The sequence below is a fragment of the Anser cygnoides genome, chromosome 3 (genome assembly GCF_040182565.1).
Source record: "Anser cygnoides isolate HZ-2024a breed goose chromosome 3, Taihu_goose_T2T_genome, whole genome shotgun sequence".
NCBI classification, from domain to species: Eukaryota; Metazoa; Chordata; class Aves; order Anseriformes; family Anatidae; genus Anser; species Anser cygnoides.
In genome coordinates, this window is record NC_089875.1 from 13435536 (window position 1) to 13451681 (window position 16146).

Consider the following 16146-nt stretch of genomic DNA (forward strand, 5'->3'; position numbering starts at 1 on the left):
TTGCAGTTCAGGGGAGGTGCATTAGGTACTACCTCAGGGGGGGTGCCTTGCCTCCTGAATTTCCTTCCAGACTTGAATGCCTCCATGGCAGCAGGCAGTTCAAGCTGCCTTGCTTTGACCTTTTATTTTGTGTTTTTGTTTCCCCCTCAGCCCCACCAACTCAGTTTAATTATTTCTTCTGCTTGACTCTCAGCTGTATCCTTGGGATTTGTTTGCTATTTAGAGATGATACCCTCAGGCTCTGTTTACTGTTCTAAAGCATTTATAGCAGCATCTTGGCTCTGTAGGCTTCTCAGAGATCAAGGCTGAGAAAGGCCAGAGGAAGATGGTCGATCTCGTTTGGTTTTTACCCATTCCTTCTTTCTTAGCCATCTTCATGCTGCAGAACTCAGCTAGGTCTTAGCAATGAGCAATGGCTTCCTCCACAGCATCTCTCTCCAGTGCTTGGAACAGGGTCAAGGAGAATTGCCTAGCTGCTGACCAGAGCAGCAGAAACGCTTCGTTTTCTCCAAGAGATCAGAGCCTCGAGTGTCATCTGATGAATTTCCGGTTGAGTGCCTTCAGTGTCGTGCGTGCTTGGAAGGAGGCTTCCATAAACAGTTCCAAAAATCCCTTTATTGTTTTTCTTCATATTCCCCTCTTCAAACTCCTTGATGCCAAGGGATTTGACACCATGGAAGCTGCGTGTACATTGAGGTCACTCTTTATCAGTATCTTCTCATTCTCCTGCATTGTCATCTGTGTTTTATCTCTTATTATGTTCTTATGTCTACAGAAGGATCAACTCATTGTCTAGTGAGCAACCAGCTCCCTCCTTGGTACTGAGACTTCTGCAGCAATACTAGCAGTGCTGAGGTCTTTCCACTTTTGTTTGTGCCATGGGGTCTTTCACATTTTGCTTTTCCCATTAATTGATTTGTTTTTTTTCTCTTGCACTAGTAAATACAGACCAAGTCATGGTCTTCATGATAGTGATGCAAGAGATGGATGTCCAAAGCCCAAAGAGGGGTCTAATTTCTGCTGCTTTTAATTTTAAACAGTTAATTCTGAATTATTTTCTTTGCTTTTTTACACTAAACTGCGTTCAGAAGGTACTGAAATTTGTGCAGACTTTCTTATTCAGCAGAAGTAAATTGTTCAAATGTTGACACGAGAGCTATTTGTTAATTCACTTACAGGTCAATAATTCACGAAGTATTGACAGAAAGTGAAAACGTCATTCCATAGCTCTGTTATAGAATATGCAGCTTTGCATAAAGGTGATGTCTGCTCATATTTGGATGGCAACACTTACTTAGGAGTGACTTTTATGTTTGCCCATCTTTTGGTAAATAGTTGCATTTCACTTTACTACTTGTTTCTACCGTATCGGTTCCTGTTATCTATTGTACTGTCAGTCAGGTCTGTTTCCTAACAAAATAGGATGGGTTGTTGTGATGTTCAGGGAAGAATGGAGAAAGCCCTGGCTTCTGCTTTTCAGTCATTGTGATAAGAATTTACTAATTATTCTTTATAGACATCCTCGAGTGCTAGTGCTTCATTAGGGGTAGGATGGAGAGATGGACTATAATATGCTATGCAAAACTCTTATTTAGCAGGCAAACTGAAGTTAATTGGATTATGCTAAACAAGGAATGGAATCTTCTACCAGAGGTTTTCCTATCAGTACTGTAAATAAATCAACTCAGAACAACAAATAGGAAATCCAAAACTAAGATTTTAATTGTGGCATGTCCTAGAGTTTTGTTTCATGTTTGTGAAATATGGCAAGAATAAAACTTCGCTTTTCAGACTGTTTTTAAAATCACAGAAACCAGGAACCCTTTTCAGGTTTCTCACATGTGTAGTAAGTACATGCGTAGACTAGTAATTTAAGAGCTACTTCAGAAATGCTCATTCTGGTATGTTTGTTCAGAAGGATCTTATAGACAGAGTATCACTTAAAAAAAATAAATAATAAATTCTATTTGCCAGCATATTGTCTGGATGAGATTATTTTCCATGTGGCAAATGAAGCTACTCTTAACTTGTTAATACTTCAAAATCAAAATAATCCCGTTGGAAATGTTGTAGATTTTTATTAATTTATTTTTACTTCTACAGATGGGTGCTTGCTTTTCAAAGGTTTTCAATGGCTGTCCATTAAAAATTCATTGTGCAACATCATGGATAAATCCAGATACAAGAGGTAGTATGTTACGTTGATTTTACCTATTTTGTCCTCTCATAGGCTTTCAGGAGTGTTTAGATAAGTATGACTATTCCCTTTAAAGTAACTTTATGTAAGCAGTTCTTTAATTATACCACTGTTGTCTCAAGTACAGTGTTTCTTTTTTAAGTTATATTGAAGTATATGGGGCACAATTCTCAGCTTTAATTAAAAAAGAATAAACTACATGCTAAATAAAGGCAAAGAAACATCTTTCTGGTTGTGACCCAACTCTTCTCAACATTGTAGTCCAAAATATACCACTCCTAATGTATTTTTAAAAATCTGACTTCCAGAGGTCCTACTTGAGATTTATTACTTCATCATTTTCTTATTGTTTGTTTTTCCCCTAAGTCTTCCTGGTTGTACAGGTTAGTTTGGTGCATCTCTCTTCATTTTCACATACGTTTTAGTGCTTCATTAAATTGCCTGATGAAAAGGATAATTGGTAACACTGTACTCATATTACCTGCAGTTTCACCTTCTGATTATAGGCTACATAGACGTGCTACTGAGCCAGTAAGCAAAAAAATACTTAGTGCTTTTTTAGAAACTGAAATTGTGAAAGTCAGTCTTTGCTGTTGACATCTTCTCAATATGAGATGCCTGCCTTGTTTGACTGTCCAAATGCAAACAAGGGTATTAATTAACTTCCATTGTAATTGCAATAAACAACAGGTGAATCATACTTAAGAAGTGATGCACCCCTCAAGTAGCGAGAAAACTTTCCGGTCAATACTTCAGTCAGTTCTTTCTTGTAGTTGTATTACTGCTGTTTTTTTTTCCCAGTTAGTCACAAAAAAACCTCTTTGAAGTCTTAAAACAGCTTCATAAATTTAAGCTTCCTTGGTGAGGTTGTATTTTCAGACACCATAACTGTCATATGTCAGTTGATTTCCACATGTGCAATTGTTTTAGTCTAGTTTTGATAAAGGTTTGGTAAAGTACTGCATACACTTAATTAAAAAAAAAAGATCAATATTGCTGGATTTGTTTGTGTTTGCAGATCAATACTTGATATTTGGTGCAGAAGAAGGTATTTACACACTGAACCTCAATGAACTTCATGAAACGTCAATGGAGCAGGTATATTTCTGTTTAGATACTTTTGTAAAAACAAAAAAAGAAGCAAGAAAACCCACCACCATCTTTGACAGTTTTTAGCCACTCATATTAATGTAATATAGTGCTTCTAAAAGCTGTGTTTGCTGCAGTTACATAGACACTGGTTACACTGAGATTTAACTTGTTTACTATACATTTCAGTCATATATAGTTTTTTGTAGGTTAAACCATATTTAAGTAGTAGGCCTGCATATATTAATGCATTGAACTTCATTTTATTGCATTATCCTGGAGTTAAATGATTTGTTCAATAGTATGGAATTTCCTTGACATGTTATGTATGAAGGTCTCTTTTTTTTACTTATTTTACAAGATAGGATATTTACATCAAGTGTTATGTTTCAGCTACAAGGAAGCGAGAAGATCCTTTAAATGCTAGATTCCATTCTTTCAGTCTTAAAAACAGTTTTGCTGATGAAACTCAACTTACTGAATCCCAGTTAAAACTCTGTCTTTGCAGAATCTGATAAATAGTGATTTTTTGAGGGGATAGTGGGGAGGGGGAAATGCCAATTGCAGGTTTTTCTATATGGTGACTTCTCCAGCTCTTTGGTTAATCTCTAAGAGACTTGTTTTCTTTCCTGCCTTCTCCCTAACTTAGGGAGCTATGCATCTGCCATCAAGATGGAGGAATTTGCAAGGACAGCCTCCACACTGTAAGCTGGAGGCACTGGTGTTTGTTCATTTTCCAGGGTCCAGACTTTGTAGAGATGTCTGTTGTGTTGAGAAGAAGGCTTAGGTAGCTTGCGCTGAGCTCCATGTAACCCATAATCATACTGGTGCTTGAGTTAGCTGGTTAAAACTTAGGTCAGGTACCTCTCTGCTGCTGCACTGCAGTTGTAAAACATGCCTTGAGGAATATCACTAATGCAATAATTCCCGCAGGCCGAACAGACCAACGAAGTTTTTGAAAAATGGCAAAAATTGAGAATAGTTAAAATGAAACTCATGCTCTCATATCCATCCATGTTTTCTTTAAGTACAATGTTCTGTAGTGCATTGTCAAATGATGTTTTAAGTATTTTAATAAGCACTTGCAGACACAAAGAGGTGCTAGTAAAAACAGCCAGTCGTGTCACTGGAGCAATGCGTGGCAGCCTAATCAACCTGCATATTTGAAGTACTGCTGTTCTTTTCTAATCCTCAGATCCAAACCCACTGAGTCACAGAATGCTTATGCAACTACAGAAGATCAATCAAATGTGCAAATTAAATTTAGATACTGTCGGGCTGTTAGTGTTGCTATTTTTTAATAGTCTTCAGGTTATGAGAGACTTCAGGAATAGAAGTGCACCCACTGTGCTGACCATTTGTTACATCCTTATTTATGATAACAGTCAATAGGGCTTTAACTCAAATAGTATTTTTGAATCCTGTGTTTCACTTTGTTGTTTACTTTCTAGGTCTGATACAATTCACTGTAAAAGCAAAAGTAGTATTCTTGGTTATTTTCCACTTCATTTCACTCCGCTAATGGACAAAGCAGAAATAATACATGTTTCCAGAAGTCAGTACAGCTTCAGGATGATCTGTCACTCTTACAGAAAAATCTTCCAGTTAATCTACATGTCTGTTCAAATCTCTATAATACACCAGCAGGGAGATCAGTTTTTGTTTTTAAGAGTAATTTTATATGTATATATATCCTGCTGGGTGGTCTGTCTAGTGCAGTAGTCTGTTTCCTACAGCGGCAGTAGGAAACACCCATGAGCTCAGCCACTTTCTGATGTCCCCTCACAGTCAGTCCCCTTGGACTTCTCTACAGGCATTGAATCAGGCATGTTGGAGGGTACGTCCCTGCCTGTTTGCCTTTGTGTCCGTTTATGGGCCTGTTGGACACGAGTATGTCTAATCCCTCGTTTACACTGTTGATACTGGCCCTTTCCATGGCCACTTGTGGCAACAAGCTTCAGAAGTTATGTGAGAGGGAGGAAAAAAAGAAAAAACTGTTTTTTATTTGTCTTTTTTCTTAAAAAGATGTCTTGATAGTTTCAGACCCTTCTTTCTATTAATTGTGTCTAGTGATATGACAAATAACAATTCTGCCTTGACCATTTGTTGCATTCCTTGATCACTTCAGTGAAACGTGTAACCATATGCAGATGGAGAGTCGCTTCAAGTGCCAGTTCTAATTGTTTCAAGACATTTGGAATACTGATGGCTTTAGTTCATTGACCATGCTTTGTTTACTGAAGCTTATGTTGTTAAGTGTTTCTCCTTTGAAGGAGAAAGGCTGGTGGTTATTAAAATTTTTGAAAAAGGATGAATTGATCTTTATAATGACACTGTGGGCTAATTATAGTATACTTGAAGACCTGAATATAAAATGTTCCAATTGTCTAAATGTTAATGTGTATGTTAAATATAGTGTGTGTGCCAAAGATTTACTCTGAATTAACTCTGGAATCCAGGTAAATATTATTTGGCTTAAGCTAATTTCTGCTACAAAAAGCAAGTCAATATTAGTTTTGTCCTGTTGTCTATGCAGACATTAATTGATCAAGTTAGTGTGCTCATATTTTGTGTTCATTGAACTGAATGTATATTTTTTTCTTCCCTATCAGCTATTTCCTCGAAGGTGTACGTGGTTATATGTCATGAACAATTGTTTGTTATCAGTATCTGGTAAGTTGCTCTGCCACCTGTGAGTGGTAATATTGGTATACATTTGTTTTCGTATTTGAAGTGTTTTTTTTCTAATTTCCAGGTAAAGCTTCTCAGCTATATTCACATAATCTGCCAGGACTCTTTGATTATGCAAGGCAAATGCAAAAGTTACCTGTTGCTATTCCAGCACATAAACTCCCTGACCGAATACTTCCCAGGTAAGTATGCATCATCAGATAATATCAGAATATCTTAATTCTAAGAGTTCAGGGTATACCTGTGAAAGTCTGGGAATCCCAAATAATTTGGAACTCTGTTCACATGTTCACACATTTCCATAAATAACTCATATGGATGTTATAGACTTCTAAGTTTACGTGAATCAAGATGTGACTATACTCTTAACAGAGAACTGAGTTTCAGTACATTTTACCTTCTTGTCTGGAAGTCTCTTGTTTCTGGGTATGGCTCTTGTTGAGCGTAGCCTAGCATGGGAAGTCATGATTGTCCTTGTGAAACAATCTCAGATTAGTATTGTACCTGTGATATTTCAGGCAAGTAGAAATGGTGATCTTATGTTAGTTACTTGCTTGAGCTCTGGGCACTCTGTTTCCATTCTATTAAAAAAAAGTAGTTGCACTTAAATGCATTTCCCCACCTTACTGTGTTTAAAAAAAAAAAAAAAAAAAAGGAGGGGGGCAAGATGATTAAGGCAACCCTTACTGCAAAAGGAATGGGCTGATGGGTTGTTTTGAAAGCTGGGAAAAACAGAAGTGGAACACAGATTTGACACTCATCATTGGCAAGTCATTTGCAGGTGAGGGTGGAAGGTATTACAAGGAAATTTGTGTCCCCAGATGCCTTCAGTAATTGTACATGCAGTCCCTCCAACTTTATTTACCACGAAGAGCATGCAAAATCCCAGAGACTGAGTACAGTGTCTACCAAACAAGCCTTAGGAGCCCATTCAAATTCAAGAGGAAGAGATAGTAACATTAATCTAGTTTGCAGATAAACTTCTGGTTCTTAGAGGGCGTAGTTAATCATCTTCTTAAGTAATAGGCTTTTTTATTAGCGAATTGTGTTATAGACTTGATTCTCGACTACCTTTGGTTCTGCTGACAGCCTATTAACATTTAATTCTCAGATTCAGGAAAGGCTTCTCATTCAGTCGTCTACAAACATATAGGTGCAACACTTACCTAAAAATTGTGCTCTTCCTAGAGGCTAAATTCATATTACCTAAGAGATAATTTGTACTTTGAAATGTTGTCTTCTGTGTGCATGCACCACGGTTCTTCTCCTTTCTCTTCCAAACTAACTTTGTCGGGGTGGCTTTGGCTTGAGGATTTTAATAGCAGTGGACTGATGATCATAATTATTACAACGATCATGTGCAGAAAAAATTCAGACTATGTTCAGCCTGGAATGACTCCTCAGTTAAGTTCCAGAAGGCTCAGAAAATTTCCTGTCCAGTCCTGTCACATCCCAAGAAAAATGCAGCACAACCTGAATGTGCGAGTGCCAAGCTAGTCGTTCAAAGGCAGGACAGATTAATTTAGATAATCCATTTTGCTGCTTTATCCTTTGGCTGTAAGGCGTCAGGGTAGTAACATTAGCCAGGCAGACTACCAGAATTATATTTGAAGTGTGTAGAAAAGCATAATTTTTTTCCCCATCAGACCACGAAGTATATTCCGCAGCAAGTTCCTAGATAACACGGTGATGAGTACAACATGAATAATGTAGATAAAGTAAAAGCAAAGTTTTCTATAGAGAAAATGTAAAGCAAAGTAAAATTCCAAGTCATTATGCGAGGTTCAGTATGGTCGTCTGCCAAATGGTCTAAGCTCAATGTATGATATTTGGTAGACAAGCATTCAGAAGTAGAAAATAAGTCTGCTGTAAGTCTCCTGTCCAGCTTCTTTCTTTTGCATGTCCTTGAGTTGGTCCTTTCAAGATTTTCATAACTTCTCCAGCCAAAATGTGTGGCTAAGTGTTTTTACACTGCTCAGTCCTGCTGCATTACCAGTCATTTGTGGACAGCTTCATTTGAAATGCTATGCAAGTACTTTCCTATTTCATAGCTTTGACCACAGCATCTACCTATCACTTTGCTTATTCCCATCTTTTCTGCAGCATCAGTCAAACTAGTTATTTTTACCATCTAGGCTACTACTGTGAGCAATCTCCATACAATCTGTAGTCTTCTAGTCTGTTCAGAAGCATTGATTTCCACTTACAGCAAATAACACCATCTCCCCAGCTTATCTGATAATTTTTCAAGTGATTGTTTTCATCGTTTCTCAGGGAGTGTCCCCTGCACGAGAGATCTTGCAAAGCTGTCTTCCTGTCCTCCTTCAGACCTGCTCTTGAAACTCGTGCTGTGTTGCCTATGAAAAGCTTTCATAAAAAACTTAAGGTGTGAGTTTGCAAGGACAGTAGTCCAGCAAGCTATCCAGCCCAACATAGTTTTCCACATTCCAAGTCCCTATGTCTTGTCTTGAACTGTAATGTCCTCGGGACAAGAATGGATTTCGTTACCTGTATTAGCATCCAGCACAAGATGCAACAAGTTACAGGTTGACTTCTAACTGCATTCATAATGCTGGATAACTGAGCAGCATCTCAGTGCTTCATGGAGGGATCACGCTGTGTGTTCTAGGCATTTTGTTTTGAGAAGAGATAAATAAATGTGTAACTTTCCTGGGGGACAAGTACAATTTTCACAGCAACAACATTCTGAAAAGCAAATATATTCAGTTGCTTTAGTTGATTGATAATTCTGTGTTTATCTTGTAGGAAGTTTGCGGTGTCTACAAAAATTCCCGACACCAAATGGTGTCAGAAGTGTTGTGTTGGTAAGTAAAGATCTGCAGTTAATGCCAATAAGCAGTACAAATGGTGGCAGTATTAAGATTTCTGTGTCGGTTTTTGGAGGTCAAGGGAGAAGAGGCTTTTCTGTAATTACAAAACTATGTATCTGCAGACAGTGACCTCATCACCTTAATCCTTGCATTTAGGCAATGAAAACTTGCCCATTTTTCTCTGTGTTTTTGAAGATAAAGATATTTCTCAAGAAAATGCAGAGAGGCAAAATGCATGTCAAATTTAAGCCAGCCCTCAGGAAGAACCTAATCTCCATGGATGGAGTGACTTAAAGATGTTACCGTCAGGTTAAGTAACCTGACTTCCTAGTGGAAGATCCAATGATTTATATTGGATGATAAATGCAAATAATGTTTTCAGTTCTTTGGGGACAGTCCCTGAAGACTTCATAGTGTCTTCAAAGTGCCAGCTACTGAAGAATTAAAGCTGCGGTGTGTTAAGAATGTTTTAAAGGGGGGAAAGGTAACTGTGGATGATCTCTTAAATTCTTATCCCTGGGAATGTTTCATCTGGTGTTCCATAATCCAGTCTTTGGTATGAGGAGTTATTCGGGAGATTTTCAGTGGTGGGTGAGCATCTGTTGCTTATCCTGATGAAAATCTCCCCAGGATTGCTGAAACATCCTATGTTTGTTATCACTTCTTTGCCCAGCTCACCTGTTAAAACTTGTCTCTTTCTGGGATACAAATCCTTCAGGGTGTGGTAGGGTGTTAATGATATGTACTGTGTACGTTCAGGCCTTGCCTTAATTGAGGCGTCTAGTCAAGCTGTGAATGTTAATGGATGCTGAAAGGAAAGCTTCCAGTCTCTCACTTCTCTGTGGTATGGATGTCATCTGGGGGGTGTGGAGAGGCAGGGATCAGAGCAGGTACAAGCGTTGGCTTTCTGACACTAAAGTTCGTTTCAGAGCCCCTTTGTTTTAAGATAACTCTTTGTTAAATGAGGGACATGGTGGTATGCTCCTCTGTAATCTTACGGTTTCTACAGTACCAGGCACAGAATTTAACAAGAGTGCTGTGGGAGTTGGCACGATGAGGGCAAGTTCATTGTGGTGCTCAGGGACAGCTTAACCTAATAAGCCTGGAGTGCTTCTTGCATGATGGGCACTGGGAATTTGTGGTTGTAACAGGGGCAGCTGCAAAAGGCAGGACCCCACCTACTGCCTTGCTTACTACGTGCAGTCTGAGTCTTCATTCCTGCTGGCAGCATAAGGATCCCTTTGGCCTGGGGAAAGCAGCAGTGCCATAGGAGGCAGAAAAAGACCAGAAGTTCTGGTCTTGTCTCTCCAGCTTACAGGTGTTGCTAATTGCCTGTTTTGTGGTTTCTGCTGCTGAGTTCAGCCTTACTGAGGGTGTTTGCTGCCTTTTGCAGTTGGCTTGACTTGATGGTGAAGGAGAACTTGGGGTAATGACATTGAGCTTTTGTGTTTCAGATGCCAGTGGATTGTGAGTGGATTTTCTTGGCAGCGGAGTAGCATGAGCATTTTTCATCTATGTAGATAGTGCTGCGTTAGATGCATGTTATTTGAACTCTGTTGTTAATTGCCTGGTGGCTGGCTGATGGTTAGTTTACTGCAAGTTAACATCTGGTCTTTAGATGTAATTGTACAAGGTGCAAAGTAACGCTTGTTGTTCTTAAGCAGTGCCAGCATATCCATTAGGGAGTGAAATTTTGTCATTACTGTAGAATTAAAGTTGTAAAATTCCAGATTTCACGGTGCCTAATTTTTGCAACTTTATTGTCCTCTTTACAATTCTAAATTGATCTCTGATAAAAAATGGAAAAGGAGCAGTTGAATGGAAACTGATGCCACTTTAAAACTGTTATTTCATGCTGGTCAAGAAGTGCTAATCAGAAATACAGTACATGGATTTCAGACTTAGCATTATGGTGCTTGAAAGGCAGCTGAGCAGTTCTCAAGTGACAGTGGCTGTTCAGTTCCTTCTGGGTAATTGTCCATGCCTCAAAGAGAAAGCCATTCCTTAATAGCTTCTCATGATAATTTAGAGAGAGTTTAAGCAAACCACCGTGCTAGAGCATGATACCTCAAATGTTTGTGCCCCCCCTTTTTTAAATTAATTGTCTAAAGTAGTAAATCCCATCTACTGTTTCAAAAAACAAAAATCAACTTTATTTCGAGCTGAAGCGGTGAAACATGCCGCAGCTCTCTTGCGAGAGTTGTGTATTATGGCTTATTTGGCACCAGCTTCTTGCTGTTCATGCCCAACGGAAAGGCAGCCCCCACTCCAGCGTACTCACTGCCACCATTTTCAAAGTATGGATGCTGACTTCTCAGCAGCTTCCCTTCTTGAAAGGTTAGGGTAGGGATGGGAGGGATATTTTCCAGAAATGTATGGGCTGTTATTTAGTTGAAAATTGTTTATGATTTATATTTGCTTAGTATACTAATGTACCTTATCTTTCCTTTTTTTGGCAGTGAGGAATCCCTACACAGGTCACAAGTACCTTTGTGGAGCACTACAGTCTAGCATTGTTTTGTTAGAATGGGTTGAACCAATGCAAAAATTCATGTTAATCAAGGTAATACTGCAATAAGATCAAATACTCCGATGTTCATTTCTATTTGTCTTGTAGTGATTTATGAATAAGTATTGGCTATTACCTGTGTTATTTAATAACATTATGTAAGTAAATAACTTAGTTATTACCATGCATTGACTTTTCTTACAATTTCTGTTAAATTACATTGCAGATATTTGAAAAGCTATTTTCAATATGCATTTACTGACTCAAAATGTATATAGGAATGTTGTTTTTTCTTTTGTGGTGCACTTCAGTTGAAGAACAAAGCCCTCTTTGCATGAGCATTGCCTTTTAGTTGCACAATAGAAAACTCTGGCTTGCAGACTGAGGCAAGGCCAAATGGACAGATAACAGGGGTTAGAAGTGGGCTTGCTTCCATACCAGAGAGAAGGTAGCCAAATGTTCTGTGCTTTGAGATGCTGTAGGTGCCCAGAAATGTTTGTTTTCTCCCCCTTTGACACCATCAGAAGAGATGGAACCAAGGTGCACTCCTTTATAAGACAGGCAGCTGCTGTGACTTGATCAGCCTAGGAAGCAATGGCTTAGAGCCTCCATATCTAAGGGGGACAATCCTGGGTATAGCACTCTTGTCCTCTGTAAGCAGCAGCACAGAGTACACATGATGAAAGGCATCCCATCTCTTTTAACCAAATCAGCATGAAGACTTTCTAATCTTCTTAACTTGGGCGTTCTGTATCTGTCTAATACTGTTATCCAAAGAAGTAAACTAAGTCTTATAAAATATACAAAATAAAACTTACTATATGGTTTAAATAGCTAATAGCAACTTGAACTAAACTTGTTTCCCTTCTAATATATATTTTTTGTTTCTTAATCTAGCACATAGATTTTCCTGTACCTTGTCCACTGAGATTGTTTGAAATGCTGGTAGTCCCAGAGCAGGAATTCCCTTTAGTTTGTGTCGGTGTCAGTAGAGGAAGAGACTTCAATCAGGTGGTGAAGTTTGAGACTGTCAACCCAAATTCTACCTCTTCATGGTTTACAGAAACAGGTTTGTGCATGCTGTTGTGATTGCATTCAGAAGTGTTCCTTGCTTGTCTATTAGAGTTGAAGTACTAGAAAAGTAGTTTCCTTTGACAAAACTAATGGTTAAATCATTAAAGCGAAGTGATCGTAAGTCTTTTTTTGTTTAAACGGGTATCTGGTTGTACCTGCTTGTATATGCACACTTGTTTTTGTTGTGTTTTTTTTAATGTTTCTACTGTTGAACCAATTGGACTTTTGTTACACTCAGTCTCAAGGATGGAGTTGTGGTTTCTTGCATTTCCATAAATAAGTCTGTAAATGACTTTTAGCCACTGTGCTGTTCTGTGCTTTACACTGGCACTACGACTTTTGTTTATTTAATAGATTTTAATAGAATTACTCTGAGCTGTTTCTTTCAAAATCACTGTAGGTGTGGTTTGGCTCTCCTGCAATAAGCTAGTAGGATCAGAAATGGTGTTGTCAGCCTCCTTTTGTGAGGGAGCGTTTTTCTGTTTTGATGTTTACGGAATGAGAAAAGAACTAGAACCACTGGTAGAAGAGAGCCAAGCACCTGTCCGCCACTGGTCTGGGTGCTGTAAAAGTAAGGAGGTCACCTTCGGTGTAACAGTAGAAACTCTTGCAAAGGAAATGGGCTAAGAATTATTTTTCTAGAGTTGCAAGGATCTTCATAGGTACAGTAGTGAGCCAACCCGAGTTATGGCTTGCAGGTTTAGAAGCAGTAAATAACTTAGTTATTACTGGCCATAGAGTCCTTGTTGATCCACGGTGAATTTGTATGTTGCCCTGTGCTGGCATATATGTGTGTATCAATCTGGCTGATTGGATACTGTGGAATTCAGTAAGTAGTAGTTTCCATTGGAAAGATGCCTGCTGACTTTCTTGCTGCTGAAAAGGATATATCAGAGTGACACAGCTTAAAGAACTGGTACAAAACCAAAGTGATCAGTGGATGGCCAATTAATGCACTTACTATGTCAGAGTTGGTGCATTTTATTTTCAAGCTCATGTATATTTATTTGACTGACTCCAGCAGAGTCAATAAAAATAGCATGCTGAAGGGAAATTCTTTGAACTATAACATCTTGTTGTCATTCTTCTTTCAATATTGTCTGCATCACTATGTAAGTACAAGAATAGTAATCCTTTCCCAATTCCTTTTTTTTTTAATGTTGGTAATTTAACACTGCATTGTGCTTTCCAGAAATATTTCTTAAGCTTCCTTGAGTCAGTGGTGTCTTCCCGTATTGTGTCTGTGTTTTCTTCTATTTAACACTAATTTAAACCCTCACGTTGTATTGGTTTTTTCCTGTCCTCTGCTGGCAGGAAGGTGATAATGCAATCAAAAAGACAGTTTTTTTTAATGAGGAAAGTGTTTACCACATGGTCACAAATATTTTTTTTTTGTTTGACATTTGGCATTTATTTGTGAATTCTTTCAAAAAAAAAAAAAGTCTTTTTCAGACAATTAGCTGTCAGAGGCTTACTGCAGGGGCTTGCTTTCTTCCCTTCCCATCCCTCTCCTGTTAGCTTCAGCCAGCGAAGTGCATGTTTCCACATCACATGATGTGTTTGCACAGGTGTATTATATCCTCCAGTCTTTGTTGCATGCTTTCATCATGGCTATATCCACCGTTGGTTAAGATCACGCATTCGAAATTGGTTAAGGTCGTTTATGTATACCTTTCAAGACACCAAACAGCAAAAGAGAGATGGAGAGGCCATCTCAAGGAGCACACTTCTGCCATCATCCTTGAGTTTTTTACTTCTCAACAGCACCATGGAATTTATTATGTGTTTTAGGTAGCATGCTCTAATTTCTCAACTCTAACAGATGTATTGAGTTTCTATTTTTTGTATGAAAGAATGCCTACAGAATCACTGGCAGCAATGCTGAGTTAGTAAGAGCTGCTTTTTATGTAATTCTAAAGTTAGCAAACAAATGGACCAAACTACACTTCTCTTTTGAGTTGACATGTCCACTGATCACTTGTGGGTCAGATCCCGCTGTTTGCTGTGATGAAGACTGCTGCAGTTGTAACCCAGAAGAAAGGAAGGTAACCTTTCCTTTGAATGTCTGGAGAAGGAAATTGTCCCACAGTTTCTCATATCTGGGGGTGGAAAGTCTAAAAAGAGCAGCAAGAATTAAGTTCTAATTATAAAGGTTCCTAGCAAGATTTAGAAATAACAGCAGAAGAAAAATGGACTGAAACAGCATTCAGATTTAGTGTGAACAGTCTCAGATGTATATGTTTTTTTGCAACAGCAATATTAAATGAGACGAATGGAGAACAAAAGAACAAAAATGTACACGGGTTTGCTTTTGTGACTTGGCTCAGAAAAGGCTGGATTAAGTCCATACTTTAATATTACAGCTTCAGTTTTCTCATCACAGTCAACAAGTTGGATCAGTGGACATGCCTTTCTAACAGAAGAGAAATGTCACTGGTAAGATGATTATTTTAAGTAGATAAAAACACACTAACCCATTAAATTGTCTCAACCTCTGGAACTTCAGTTTCAAATTCATGGTAATTTAGGTTACAAACTAACACTGTCATTTTTTTACAGACACTACAGAGACAAGTGTTGTACATGTAACACAGCTGGAGAGAGATACCATTTTGGTGTGTTTGGATTGTAAGTTTCAGTATCAACTAAGTATATACATATGCATGCCCATGCATACTGTGTGTCTTCAAATTAGGTCATATATTGAAGATTAATTGTTGGTTGATGTATTCTATTTGTTGTCTAGGCTGCATAAAAATAGTGAATCTGCAAGGCAGGTTAAAATCCAGCCGCAAGCTGTCATCAGAGCTCACATTTGACTTTCAAATTGAATCAATAGGTAAGTTGGTTTTCGTTGTTAGTATTGAATATTTGATTAGATTATTTACTATTACAACACAGAATTACTTGATAACTCAAGTCTTTTGGTATGCGAAACATCACATGCTCACTTTGAGCTCGAAGGCTTAGTAGAAGGCCGAGCATGCTGCATAACATGCTTCTCTGGGAGCAATAACTCCGGAGTCTTCCCTGATGAGACTAAATGGTCTGGCAATATGATGGAGACCTTCAGCATGGAAAACCTTAACACAGCCCGCTTAAACTCTGTGACTCACGCACGGCCAACTCATTCTGCATGTGTGTTCATGCAGTCCACTTTTATAAAGCAGCTCAAACAAAAAAATTGGGTACGTCACACTTAACAACTGGCATTGTTTATGTATTCTTGTAAAGAATCTGAATTCAGTTTGTGAAAGACAGAATACATACATTTTGATAGTTTTCAGGTGGTTACATACCTGAATTACATCACATGCTTTTGAAACCTTGAACTTGTGTAACTCTTGAGGAAGTTAACTCCCACAAACAGAGAAGCAAACGAGAGGGCAGCCCTTTCCGTGTTGAAGCCTCAAACCAAAAGGCTGGAAACTGCATTGCATGTGAGTTTTCATGGTCTCAGAAGCATCTACAGGATGCATAAGCTCACTGAATGGAGAGGGAGAAAATCCTCACCCTGCCCTAGCAAATCTCCCAGGGATTGTAAAGAGTTTTGAGGGATTAGGGTAGGGAAGAGATGAGGGCACCAGGGCAGGAGAAGGCTGAGTTTGAGCGGGGAAGCTCTGCAGAGGTGGGAGTGGGTTGAGGGTTAGATTGTTGGGAAGGCAAAGGCAGTTTCAATTCCAGTCTGTGGAGTGGATGAGAGGAGGGACCCAAGGTTAGGTGATCAGGGGAAGGAATTGTGTGGAAGAAATAGT

At 38.7% G+C, this 16146-nt stretch overlaps 1 protein-coding gene across 5 annotated transcripts in view; it reads left to right on the forward strand.

Moving 5' to 3' along the window:
- Nucleotides 1–16146, forward strand: part of MAP4K3 (mitogen-activated protein kinase kinase kinase kinase 3) — an 82678-nt gene that overhangs the window by 58619 nt on the left and 7913 nt on the right. For 4 of the 5 annotated variants that reach the window (XM_066995480.1, XM_066995478.1, XM_066995481.1 and 1 more), the window contains 9 exons: nucleotides 2104–2188; nucleotides 3216–3295; nucleotides 5899–5959; nucleotides 6042–6159; nucleotides 8744–8802; nucleotides 11268–11371; nucleotides 12215–12386; nucleotides 14951–15019; nucleotides 15138–15230. In XM_066995480.1, the coding sequence (XP_066851581.1) occupies nucleotides 2104–2188; nucleotides 3216–3295; nucleotides 5899–5959; nucleotides 6042–6159; nucleotides 8744–8802; nucleotides 11268–11371; nucleotides 12215–12386; nucleotides 14951–15019; nucleotides 15138–15230 (841 nt within the window). The remainder of the gene's footprint in view (nucleotides 1–2103; nucleotides 2189–3215; nucleotides 3296–5898; nucleotides 5960–6041; nucleotides 6160–8743; nucleotides 8803–11267; nucleotides 11372–12214; nucleotides 12387–14950; nucleotides 15020–15137; nucleotides 15231–16146) is intronic. The other variant, XM_066995479.1, reaches the window with a different exon arrangement.